The 12,515-nt window shown below is 42.5% G+C and overlaps 1 protein-coding gene across 5 annotated transcripts in view; it reads left to right on the top strand.

Annotated features, from left to right (window-relative positions):
• Nucleotides 1-12,515, top strand: part of OSBPL9 (oxysterol binding protein like 9) — a 99,284-nt gene that overhangs the window by 44,311 nt on the left and 42,458 nt on the right. For 4 of the 5 annotated variants that reach the window (XM_025191355.1, XM_006035184.3, XM_025191354.1 and 1 more), the window contains exon 4: nt 8,898-8,974. In XM_025191355.1, coding sequence (XP_025047140.1) covers nt 8,898-8,974 — 77 coding nt within the window. Of the gene's footprint in view, nt 1-8,897; nt 8,975-9,076; nt 9,155-12,515 lie in introns of those variants that run through there. The other variant, XM_025191357.1, reaches the window with a different exon arrangement.

The following is a 12,515-nucleotide window of genomic DNA, read 5'->3' as shown; positions in this document are numbered from 1 at the left end:
AGAGATGTTGGACTGATCTATCTGACGTTTGGGTACCAGCAATCCTGTGATGGGAAAAATATGCTGAATTTCTATATTCCATGTATTCATTGAATAGCTGCATGCCATCTCTTGACAAAATAAGCGGTAATGCTTGAGTTCTAGGGTGAATCTAAAAATGAGATCTGCTCTGTGGTGTTCTGGAAATGGATACAGGCTGAGGGCATTTCATTGCTGGATAAAATATCTTGTTCTTTCTTGCTATCCCTCTGCATCTCTTATCTAGCTCCTTAACTGGGTAGGGGAAAAGCCACGCTTTTGTATTTCTCTTTGTATTTGACAACTCTTATATCTGCATTGCCTGCTAACTGCCTGAATTTGTGCGTGTGGAACAGTCGCTCCTTCCTGTCTAACAGATGAGTCATGGTTTTTAATGAGGACTTTTTCTTTTTCGTTGTAGTTTCCATCCTTTTCCCTGTTAGAATCCTTGTTTCTTCCTTGTCCATCCTAGGGAGAAAAGGAAATGGCAGAGGGTGAATTTCAAATTGATTTTTATATACATATAAAAAAGACAGCTCCTAAATTTAGGTGTAATATATTGGGTTATTTATTGAGATCTTAGTGTACTTGAACTTGTAAGTGGTATGTCTTAAAAAATCTTGTTATGTTATGATTAAATTTGCAATTGCTTTACAGTGGATATTTTGTGTATGTGCTCCTCTAGAGTTGCAAATAGGATTGTGACTGACTTGAGTGCCCCGTGGCTGTGTGTCTGACACGTGCAAGATGTCACAATAGATTTAACGTGCATCTTTTCATAGATGTTCTGTAGACACAAATGAGGCATGCTGAAAAGCCTGAGCATATTGAAACACATCTTATTCTGTTCTGTAAATATTAGTTCCACTGCTGGGGGAGTTAAAATACTTTGATTTATTTAAAGTATTATGACTGAATCTCTCACTTTACTGCAGTGATTAGAAATTTGGAGATTGGTTTAATGTGGGTTTAGTAGGCTTCATGTATAGATATTCAATAGCAAATCTTACCATGGTGAAATTAAAGTTAATATCTGTGGATGTTTAATGAGGTAAGCACATGCTAATTTCTGAACTAAGTCTGACTGATCTTTTTTTTTTTTTTCTTCAAATTCCTGTGTGGCTAATATGCCTGAAAACCTATCAGACTGATCATGCCTATATTGTATCTACACGCTGTATTGGATTCTTAGGACATACTTAGTTTCCTTTTCAAGTTAGTCTAAAAGATTTATGAAACAGTTCATAAGTACCTGAACTAACACTTCAAATGATGTTTATTTTCATGATGATGTACTGATGATGCTTGTGACTTTCTTTTTTTGACCTTTCCAATTATGCTGTTTGCTACAGATAGCTCAGTAGGAATCTTTTTTTTCCATGTCTGGAAGAACTAGACATTGTTCACTCGTTTTATTTTTATGATGCTTGGATTACTTGTAGAGTTCAAAGATTAGCTTTGGGATCAGCTGTATTTAAAATTACTTATGCCAAATTCATAAATTAAGATAACAGGTATGCTAATGAATAACATGTTGACATTAAGTTAGATATTGTCAAAACAGAAGCAGATTGGAATAGTGTTTCAGGAAGAATTGGATATCCCTGAAGACTACAGTAATAAAATGGGATGAAATTTCACCATAAAAATGCATGATCATGAACTTGACTAATGACAAGAATTTCTGCTGTAATCTGGGAGCTCAACATTGGAAGAGCAGAAGAGAGGAGAGATTTGAGTGTGTATTAGTGCATCACAGGATGAGTATGTGATGCATCTGTGAAATTGAATCCTAGGACAGGTTGGATAAGGTATTTCATAACATAACAAAGTATTAATACCCTTGTACAAACTACTGTTGAGACCTCACTTGGAAAAATAGATTTCATAGACATTAGGGCTGGAAGGGACCTCGGAAGATCATCGAGTCCAGCCCCCTGCCCAAAGGACAGGAAGTCAGCTGGGGTCATAGGATCCCAGCAAGATAAGCATTCAGTTTGCTCTTGAAGGTGTTCAATGTAGGTGCTTGAACCACCTCCGGTGGCAGGCTGTTCCAGACCTTGGGGGCTTGGACAGTAAAGAAATTCTTCCTTATGTCCAGCCTGAAACGGTCTTGCAGTACTTTATGACCGTTCGACCTAGTCGTCATCCCTAGGGGCGCTCTGGTGAACAAACGTTCCCCCAGATACTGGTGGTCCCCCCTGATAAACTTGTAGGTGGCCATCAGATCACCCCTGAGCCTGCGCTTTTCCAGGCTAAAGAGCCCCAGGGCTCTCAGCCTGTCATCGTAGGGTCTGCTTCCCTGACCGCTGATCATGCGCGTGGCTCTTCTCTGGACTCTCTCAAGCTTCTCCACATCCTTTTTGAGTTGTGGAGCCCAAAACTGGACGCAGTACTCCAGCTGCGGCCTCACCAAGGCTGAGTACAAGGGGAGAATGAAGTCCCGGGATTTGCTTGAGAAGCATCTATGGATGCAAGCCAGCGTTTTGGTCGCTTTACTAGCCGCCGCATCGCACTGCAGGCTCATGTTCATCTTGTGGTCAGTGATGACCCCCAAGTCTCTTTCTTCCATAGTGCTAGCCAACGTAGCACTGCCGAGCCTATAAGGATGCTGCGGGTTTTTCTTCCCAAGGTGGAGAACCTTGTATTTATCAGCGTTGAACACCATCAGATTCTCATCCGCCCACTTGCTGAGCCTGTTCAGGTCAGCCTGGATCCCCCGCCTGTCTTCTGGTGTGGATGCTTTGCCCCCAAGTTTGGTGTCATCGGCGAACTTGGCCAGTCCGCTTCTGACTCCAGTGTCCACATCATTAATGAAGCTGTTGAACAGTATGGGTCCAAGGACAGAGCCTTGGGGGACCCCACTGGTCACAGGGCACCACGATGAGTGACTTCCATCAATTACTACCCTCTGGGTCTGACCACGGAGCCAATTTTCTAGCCAGTGGATCGTGGAGGACCCAAGGTGACAATTGGCCAGTTTCACCAAGAGGTGATCATGGGACACCAGATCGAAGGCTTTTTTGAAGTCAAGATATATGACATCAATCTCTTCTCCCTTGTCCAGGTGATAGGTCACCTGGTCGTAGAAGGAAATGAGATTGGTCAAGCAAGACCTACCTGCAACAAACCCGTGCTGGCTATCCCTTAAGATGTTGACGTCGGCCAGTCCATTAAGGATGGCCTCTTTAATAAACTTTTCTAAGATCTTCCCCAGGATAGAAGTCAGGCTAATGGGCCTATAGTTAGCCGGATCCACTTTCCTCCCTTTCTTGAAGATAGGCACCACATTGGCCTTCTTCCAGTCTTCGGGCACTACACCAGAGCGCCAAGAGTTTTCAAAGATCCGTGCTAGAGGCTGGGCTATGATGCTCGCCCGCTCCTTGAGTACCCTGGGGTGAGGGGTGTCAGGGCTGGCTGACTCGAAGGTATCCAGCTTCTCAAGATGTTCCTTCACGAGGTCAGCATTAATGGAGGTCACAAATGACCAACATTGTGTAATAGTAATGTTAAGAAATAGTAATGCAAACAAGACTAGGTGCAGAGAAGGACTCTTAGACGATCAGAGAAATGGAGAATGTATCTAACAAGAGCAGATTTAAAAGAGCTTGGCTAGCCTAGCAGAATGAAGGCTTAGAGGGTCTACTGTTGCCTTTTTATAAAGGCACTGAGGAGGGGTGTGGCAAACCCTGGAAACCAGCAAAAATATAAGCTAAAGGACAAAGTTATCTTGCGTTAAGTGTACATATTGATCATTAATGCTCTTGGGCTATAAAATAAAAGACTTCCTTTAACCTTTTAGATAACTGAAGTTCTGGAACAGCTTTTCAAGTAGGAGTACTAGGGGGAAAATAGCTTAATTAATTTTAAGATGGCATTTGATCTATTTATGTTGGTGTATGCCATGAAATAGGACTGGAAGGTACCTTCTGGGTTCCTGAGTCCCATGTTCCTATCTGCAGTCTTGAAATACTTACCTGACACACATCAATGCTGACTGAATTTTGTGCTGCAGTGTGCAGTACAAACTCATTTGACTAAATGTCAAGATTAAAGTTTTGACATCTTTGACAATTTCCCTCTTAAAAATGGAATGTGAATAATGTATCAAACCTAGCAGAATGATTGGCCATAAATTGTTGTCTGCTTTTTGTATCTAATGTACTTTTTCACATAAATTGTTCTGAGTGTATTAGTTAATCCCTTTTTGAATGTCTCTATTGATTGTGCTTCAGTGATCTTTTGGCAGCTGTTCCATCCTAAATTGCTTTTACCATCAGGAAGCTTTTGTTTGCATCCAGTCTCGGAGGAAGCCATTTGGATTTGATTTGATATCAACTTTCTTTGTGTGTGTTCTGTGGAGAATTGAGTTGTTGAGTTATCTCCTGGTCTTTCGTAGAGGATGGTACAGAGGAAGAGGTGCTCGTCTATCAGTCACTGTTGGCTAGAAAATATGTATGTAGATTTCTCAGCTGACACAGGGGTTTGTTCATAAGGCTGCAGAACATAAGTAGTGCTAATCAATGAAAAAATGCCATGTGATGGCAGCTATTGCAAAATTTAGTGGTAGAGACCTAATCTGTATTAACATCAATAAGTTTGACTTTTTTTTTTTTTTGATTGAATTGCAGCTACAGTTCATATGAAACTGAGCAATCTTGATCAGCAACTAGTTGCTGGTGCTTGTCTTGCTGTGTCCATGCTGTATCCTAGCCCTTTGTGAAGGGCTCCAGAGACACTAACTGTTTTTCCTGGTATACGAGGAGAAATTCTAATTTTCTTCTCTTCTCTTCTGTCTGAACTCTTGGTGCACGGTGAGGGGCAGGGCAGATAGAAGCAGGGATAGATGCTGCATGGGGAAGGCAGGACATATGTTAGGAAAACTTATGTTTTGGACTGCATTGGTTATTTATTTAAAGACTTTGCTGTCCTTTGTGGTTGCGTGTGTTGTGGGGGGGTTGCCTCTCTTGCTCTGTGATCTTAGTGTCATGGAGTTTTACAGATCTGTGGCTTCATCCGCGATAAGATTTCCTAGACTGTTAATAAACCTTACATTACCTTGATTGTGGCAGAGTAACAGCTTTGTTAATGGTATGGAGGATACAAGGAAGATTGCACCAGAAAGATGATCCAGTGGTATACCAGTTAAAAATGTTTGTGGGTAACAACACTTGGGGAGAAAATGCGTTATGAGCTTCTGTTAGCTTTATGTATTCAGCTGTCCAAAAGACGCACATGATCCCTTTTTCAAGGTGAGAAGGGGTCTGACTATACTACTTGGTCACTTTTTCTTATATATATTTGATACTACAATTTAAAGCTTTGAGAAATTCCCCACGCTTGATGCTTTAAAGTATTGGGTAATTCTGCTGTTCAGTCTTTCTTGCCTAGCATGTTGTCATAACATGCATCGCTAATGGTGACAGTTCACTAGGGTCTTGTTTAAGAAGAGTAAACTAGATGAACTTCTTGTCTTTTTTCCACCAGCAAGTAGGATTTAATTTTCAAAGGTGGGATACATTTTCAAGGGGATACATATACATATGTGTGAAAGGGGCATTGAAGGAAAAACTTTCCATCAGTGGGTGTTATGCTAGAGAGGTGTGCTTTCTTTACTTCTACCCTTTTTCCTTGCATCCCACCCCCCTTAATCCCCTCTTCTTTTTTATTTTCTTTCTTTCCAATTCTGATCACTGATGGTGCTGGTCAGCTGACCCAATTCACTAAAACAATTGGCAAATGAGCAATAAATTACAAGTTGAACTATAGGACTCTCAAAGCAGCTCCTACTCAACAAACGTGTCAATATTTATATTCCTATTCTTGTGTAATCCTGCTGAATTCCTCTCCCTTTAGTTTTTTGTTTGATAAGGGAAATAACTTGTCAGCATTTGCCTTCCGTGTTTTGATAGGCAAACTGCTCTGGATCTTCTTATGCTCCTGTCATACAATCTTGTAATAGTTCTGAGAACTTTCAGAAGTCGTCCTTGCTAGTGGTGGAAATTATTTGATTGGGGTATCAAGCTCATTCTGCTGCCTTCTGCAAAGTGGTTTGAATATGTAAAGAAAGCTGTTATAGAGATCTAGTTTATCATCATTCTTGTATTGCATCTAGTTTAAATACAAGTGAGCGCTGGCGTGCCAGTGCAAATGGCATTGCAACCTTTTCTAGGCTGTCCTCTTCTATTAAGATGCCTGCACTGAAACAGTATGTCAAAGTTGTCAGAGTCCATTTTTGGTAAGCTGCTTATTAAACTGTGTAATTATTGTAAATAGTGTGTCTAAATCATCTGGGAATTTCAATAGTAAGCTAAAACTAGAAGCATGTGCTTGAACTTTTCAATGGCTGTGAGGCAGGAGTTTTTATACCTAACAGTTGTTGATAGCCTAGTATTTTTGTATAGCCCCTTGTTCCTGTTTCAAAGAGTATAAGGGACTGCTAGCAAGCATACTCTAAATTAAACAGAAGGTAGGGCAGAGAGGTACCATACTCTGCCTTTTGCCTAACTTCAGATTAACATGGCTAACTATCTCTACCTCTGTAGAAGAAAGGTTGCTTTAATGAGCTTTCAAAGCATTGTACAGACAGCAACACACTCTAGCCTTTTAAAATTTTAAATCACTCCTGTACTGCTGCTATTACAAGTAGCACCCAATTACTGTAACAAAAAGATGCTTTTTTCCAAGTACTTTGTCCATTAGTGTACTTTGTGTACCATTAGTTTCCTTTGTTTGTGTAGGCTGGTTACATTGTTAGGAGGGATACACATTTCCAAAATAGAAAATGTCATTAATACTTCCGCAGTAGCCAAGGGCTCAAAGTTGTGTGAAAAAACTGAAAATATTTTGTTTTGGCTGAAGTTCAAATTAATTGCTCTGTGGGGAAAAATGAAAGTTGCAGGGTAAAGCAATGATCTGATTCAGAGTTAAATTGGCAAACTGTCTAAAAAAAGTCTAGATGTTTTTTACTACTATGCCATTTCCTGACTTTCTCTATGGCTGTGTTGATTAGCTAATGACTGTAGATACTGTCTTAATAGCATCCCGGGCGAGTCTTGGTGCTGATGTGTCTGAGGACCTTAGACCTTTCCATTTGTAGACCAAATCGCCCAGCATCTGGTTTCTGCCTCCAGCTGCCACCTCTATAAACCGCTGATGTTCAGTAAAATTCTATTTGAGAAAGAAATAGAAATACACTTTGTGGAGAATGTGAGGTAGGATGAATAAATCTTTTCCATTTGGGTATGGCTGTGGAGGGCAGGAAGGAAACGAAGCTGAGGCCAGCCATCTTTGGCACGTTAATTCAGAGTTCAAAAGGGTGAAAACAATGAGAGCGTGGGGTAAGAATGGAACAGTGAGACTACAGCACTGTGCGGATGGAGGATTCGTTTTTATGTTTTTTTTTTTTTTTAAAGGATTGTGGGTTTTTTTGCAGTTTCCCATTCATTAACTGAAAACAATTGAAATTAGTTGCCGTCATAAAATCTGCTCTTGCCTTGCCTTGCTTTCCTTCTGTGCTTACCCTGACCCTTTCTTCCAACCGGAGGCTGCTGCCCCGCTGTCATCTCACACAAGAAACTTTTTGAGGGTAGCACAGTAGAGGTCAGTCAGTACCAGAGAGATGCGAATTACTGGAGACTAGGCATAGAAAAGGGAGAAGCAGCAGTTCAATATTTCTGAACTCTTGCCCCCCCCAATCCTTAAAGGCTTCCATATCCTTGTGTATCGCATACCACCCTTGCTTAACTCTTCTCACTTGCCATTAATCCTACTTCTTACCTCTCAATAAAAACATATGTAGCACTGTGTCCCTCACAGGACTAAATCGCTAGGTAGGGGCAGGGCACTGTGTGAATGGACCTATTGGTACATGAAGATTGTTAGAATATTTCATATTTAAGTAATTCCATTTAGTGAGTGATGTCCACAACTATTATTCTCGTATAAATCTAATAAATGGCAACTTATTCCTCGGGTACTTACAAAGCAGGAGAGCAAAATAATTGGTTTTTCACTGTATTTATCAGAATCTTTTAAAGTAATACTCTCTCACAATTATAGTGTCCTGATTTGAAAAGCACAGGCGACTAAGTTTACCTACTGAAAAACTAGCTCAGGTCAAACTGATGCAATTTGATGTCGGCAATGCCTGAAGAAGTGCTGAAAAACAACTTCCTAATATAGGTTTATATGATGAAGCAGCAAAGTATTTTTCCCCTCCTTTTTGGTTCAGGTTCTGCTAACTGATCCTTTTATCCTGTATATGACCTTTCTCTTCTTTTTACCGTTTAAATAAGGAGTATTTGGAAAAGAGTGCAGTCCTGATCCTGCACCTGGCAGTCTTCCCTGGGAAGACTCTTGCACATAACCAGAGTCCCAGTGATTTCAGGGCAACTCTGTAGGTCAGAAGTTCTGTCCATGTGGATCTGTTGCCAGGTTGGAGCTTTAACGTTGAGCCCTATTTGGTTTTTGGGAGGACTGTCGGAAAAGATGTTTTAAAATAATTGGAATGGTGAACTTGTTACTATATTGGAAATTTTCAATCAAAATTAGTGTAAGAACTGAAGATACTTATGACCTGATGTCAGGTTCAGATCTGAAGTGCTTGCTGAAAAGCAGCTTCCATTGAAACCCATCAAGTGTCTAGTAACCATGTCGGCATCTATCCAACAGTAGGTGCAGTGCCTATTGTTTCAATAGTTATGTAAGCCGGAAAAGCATGGGGTTTGAAGCTTGCTGTGAAATTCTTCTGAGATAACTATCTTAGATAATACGTTGAGGACATCAAATGTGTGTTTTGTTCTTTTTTTCTTTTCTGTTTTTATAAGCCTTGAACTAGACATTGTCCTAAATGGAGTATATCTTGAATACTTTTGCAGCTCGAGATGCTGATGAGAGAGAGAAGTGGATTCATGCTTTAGAAGAAACCATTCTTCGTCATACCCTTCAGCTTCAGGTAAGTTGATCATAATTCTTGAACAAGATCAACAGCATATAATTAGAAGGAGTTTTGGATCTATAAGATAAATTTTTCAAGTATATCTTGAATACTTTTGCAGCTCGAGATGCTGATGAGAGAGAGAAGTGGATTCATGCTTTAGAAGAAACCATTCTTCGTCATACCCTTCAGCTTCAGGTAAGTTGATCATAATTCTTGAACAAGATCAACAGCATATAATTAGGAGTTTTGGATCTATAAGATTAATTTTTCATAAGCTGGCTGAAGGATGAAATACCTAGATGTCTACTTTTAAATCTCTGTAGTAATAGATCATTTTGAGATTTTAAATTTACAGATTCAATGCTGGGTGGAGTGAGGGGGAATAAGGGATGCAGAAGATAATTGTGTAAAATCTCTGTATTTCTTTGACTTTCCTTCATTAAGCATCTCAGATCTGATAAATATGACAGTTTATACTTTTTTTCCTTATTTCAAATGAATCTGTTTGGACTGGATATTGGTGGTTGCGTGCATACTTATGTTCACTGCTTATCTGGGGAAATCTACTCGGATTTCCTAATTTATTATACTGTACCTTGAGTAGTTTGTGACAGTCTACCTAGACTATATCACATTTTCTCACGTAACTGCACCTTTCCTCCCAGAACCAGCTGAGAAAAATTGGGGTATGCATTATACTTAAGGAAAAGGGCTCCCTGTAGATCAGGAATTTTTTTTGCGGTTGGGAAAGGGGTCGGAATGGTGGTAGCATTAATATTTATAGTTTTAGGATCCATGGCGACTTTTAATGCTGCCACTGCTCCATTTCCCTCTTTTGGATCTCCTGCCCCTCCACCATGTGGTTCCAGAGCTACTGTGGGACCTCAGAGCTGACACAGTGGGTCAGGCCATGGCTCTAGAGACCCCATGCCTCTGGTACTTGCCTGTACTCCACAGTAAGTTTTTCCCCTTTCCTCTCTTGGGGCCTTTCAAAAGAGGATGGATGTTTGTATTCAGGAGGCACATCTGTATGTGGGAAAATATTTCTCTTCAGTACCTAACAATTTTTGGTTTTCAGAAAAGGGGTGGACTTTAATCTCAAGTGCTAAAACTGGGTCTTGAGAGATCTAGGTTCAATTACTGGTGTTAGCACAAGTTTCTTGTGTCATCTTTGGCATATTGCTCAGTTGTTGTCTTGTCTTCATGGTTAAATTGAGTACAACATTTTATTCCAGCTCTTGTTTACTAAGGCTGCAAGCTCTTCTGGATTTTTCTCTTATTGGATTTGAATGTTGCCTAGCGCAGGGGTGTCAAAGATATGGCCTTTGGCATGGCCTATGGGGCCCTGAACCAGTCCTGCGTGCTGCATGTGGCGTGCGAGGCTGCTCTGGTGCAGTCTAGCCCAGGGACTGTCCCTGTGCCTGTCATCTGACCCATGGGGCTGAATGCATTTACCTCTGACCTAGCACAATGGCACCTAAATCCCTTACTAGTCTTCCCTCCTCTCAACATAAAAACATAAATAATACCAGTCATTTAAATATTTGTATATGATTTGTATGTCCCAGTCAGGAACTAGAGCAGGGGTGGGCAAAGTATGGCCTGTGGGTTCAATCTGGCCCACCAATTGATTTGTATCTGGCCTGTGGCTGCCCCCCGCACACTGTGTGGGGCTGAGCCCTGCCCACTCCCGCCAGGGGCAGCTTGCGCTGCACTCTTGCCCGCACCCACCGAAGGCACCGCCCTGGCCAGTGCGTACAGCTTCCTGCTGCTGCTACCCACGTACTGCTTGGCTCCCCCCACCGCGTGGCTCCTTCTCCTGTGTGGAGAAGTGTGGGGCAGTGACAGTCATGGGATGCGTGTGAGACACCCCATGCCCAGCCAGGTGTGGGGGAAGCTGCTGCTTGGCAGCTCCTGCTTCAGTGCACAGGACTCCCACCCTCTCTATCCACCTGGCAAAATGAGCAGCCACCTGTGGGCAGCTGGAGTGGTGCAGCAGAGGCAGGAGTAGGAGCTGCCAGTGGAGGTGTGGGGAGCTGAACAGTACCTGGGCAGCAGCAGGAGCAGCTCCACGGGGGAGATGTGTGTGCTGGCTGGGGCAGTGCCATCCCCAGGCACAGGGCAGGTGCATGTGGGAGTGCAGGAGTGGACAGGGCTCAACTCCGTGCAAAGCGCTGTGGGGACCGCTGTGGGCCAGATGTGGGGTGGGGGCTGGAATGCTGCCTGTGCCCCCGGCCCTCCTTGCTCCCACCCCAGTCGGCTTCTGGGAGCTGGCATGCAGGCAGCCCCCCACACATGTACACGCCTGCCACAATATATGAGTAAGATTTTATTTTGCACTATTATGCAATTGCCTCTTTATACACTATTCAAAAAAACATAAATTGTTTTTTGAAGTAAAATTAAAATATGTTATAGTAGGTGTTTGATTCACTTTTTAAGTATAATTTGTTAAAATTATATCTTCTGAAAGATTTCTGTGTGCAGCCCTCCACAGCTCATGAAGAGGCCCACCAGCTGGAATAATTGCCCATCCCTGAACTAGAGCCTGGTGATGAGCACTGTTAAGGGTTTTATTAAAAAGGCTATTATGAAAAGAGGGGAAATTTGTATATGAAGATTGAGAGGAGAGGTTTTGAAGTCATCAGGGTAGTAGAAATGAATAGTCCCTAGCCAGAAGGTTTACATCTCAGGTAACGAGGGACAGCTTACAGGAGAGTGAAATCCCATAAATATTCAGCCTGTGTAAAAACAAGTTTGTCTTCTCCACAAGCTTAACTGTTGTTTTGCTGGCAGACTCTTTTTTTTGGTGTGGATGAGGCCAAACTGATAAATGTACGTTCATATTCAAAGGGTGCTTGAGATGCGCACGTATGTAGTTAAGTTGGTAATCCATATATAAATATCTGGCGTGGGGTTTTTCCTCCTTACACTGACTGTCGGGAAATAAAGACTAGTTGTAAGAATTGTTTTCCTCCTTCCCAAGTAAGAAGAGGATTGCGGGCGATACCTGAGCACCGTGCGCAATATCTCTTCCTTTTCTAGCTTACTAGTAGAAACTCCTGTTTGGTACAGAAAAGTGAGTGTTTTAAACTCGTCACCATAGTATAGATCTCGACATCCAAAACAGGGACATCACATTCATCTGGCCCTGTGGCGTGTGGTTTCATTTGGGTTTTTTGTGGTTTTTCATCTCGTCCTCAAAAACCTTCTGGCCGTTTTTAAAGGCATCACTGCCACTTCTGAGGTGCCAAAATAACCCGGACCTAGCTGTTTCGGTCTAGAAACGTTGTGTTGCTGAAAGGAGGGGATACGAAGAGCCAGGGTTAGCGTCTTTCTCTCCCGAGGCAAATTTTCTTTCTTCGCTTCCCCATGTGGGGCCGGCGGCGCTGGGGCCGGGCGTGGACGAAGCGCTGGCAGCGCGGTGCCCGACTCGCATCCACGTCCCACGTGCGCTCGACTTGCCCCGCGGATCCCGGGGTCTCCAGCCCGGGTCCTTCTGGCCAGGGCACGGGGAGAAGCGCCCGGCTCGGCCCCGCCACGTGCGGCCGGGACT

Source organism: Alligator sinensis, unplaced genomic scaffold (assembly GCF_000455745.1).
Source record: "Alligator sinensis unplaced genomic scaffold, ASM45574v1 scaffold63_1, whole genome shotgun sequence".
Taxonomy (NCBI): domain Eukaryota; kingdom Metazoa; phylum Chordata; order Crocodylia; family Alligatoridae; genus Alligator; species Alligator sinensis.
Note: the sequence above shows the minus strand (reverse complement) of the source record. Positions and strands in the feature narration are given on the sequence as shown.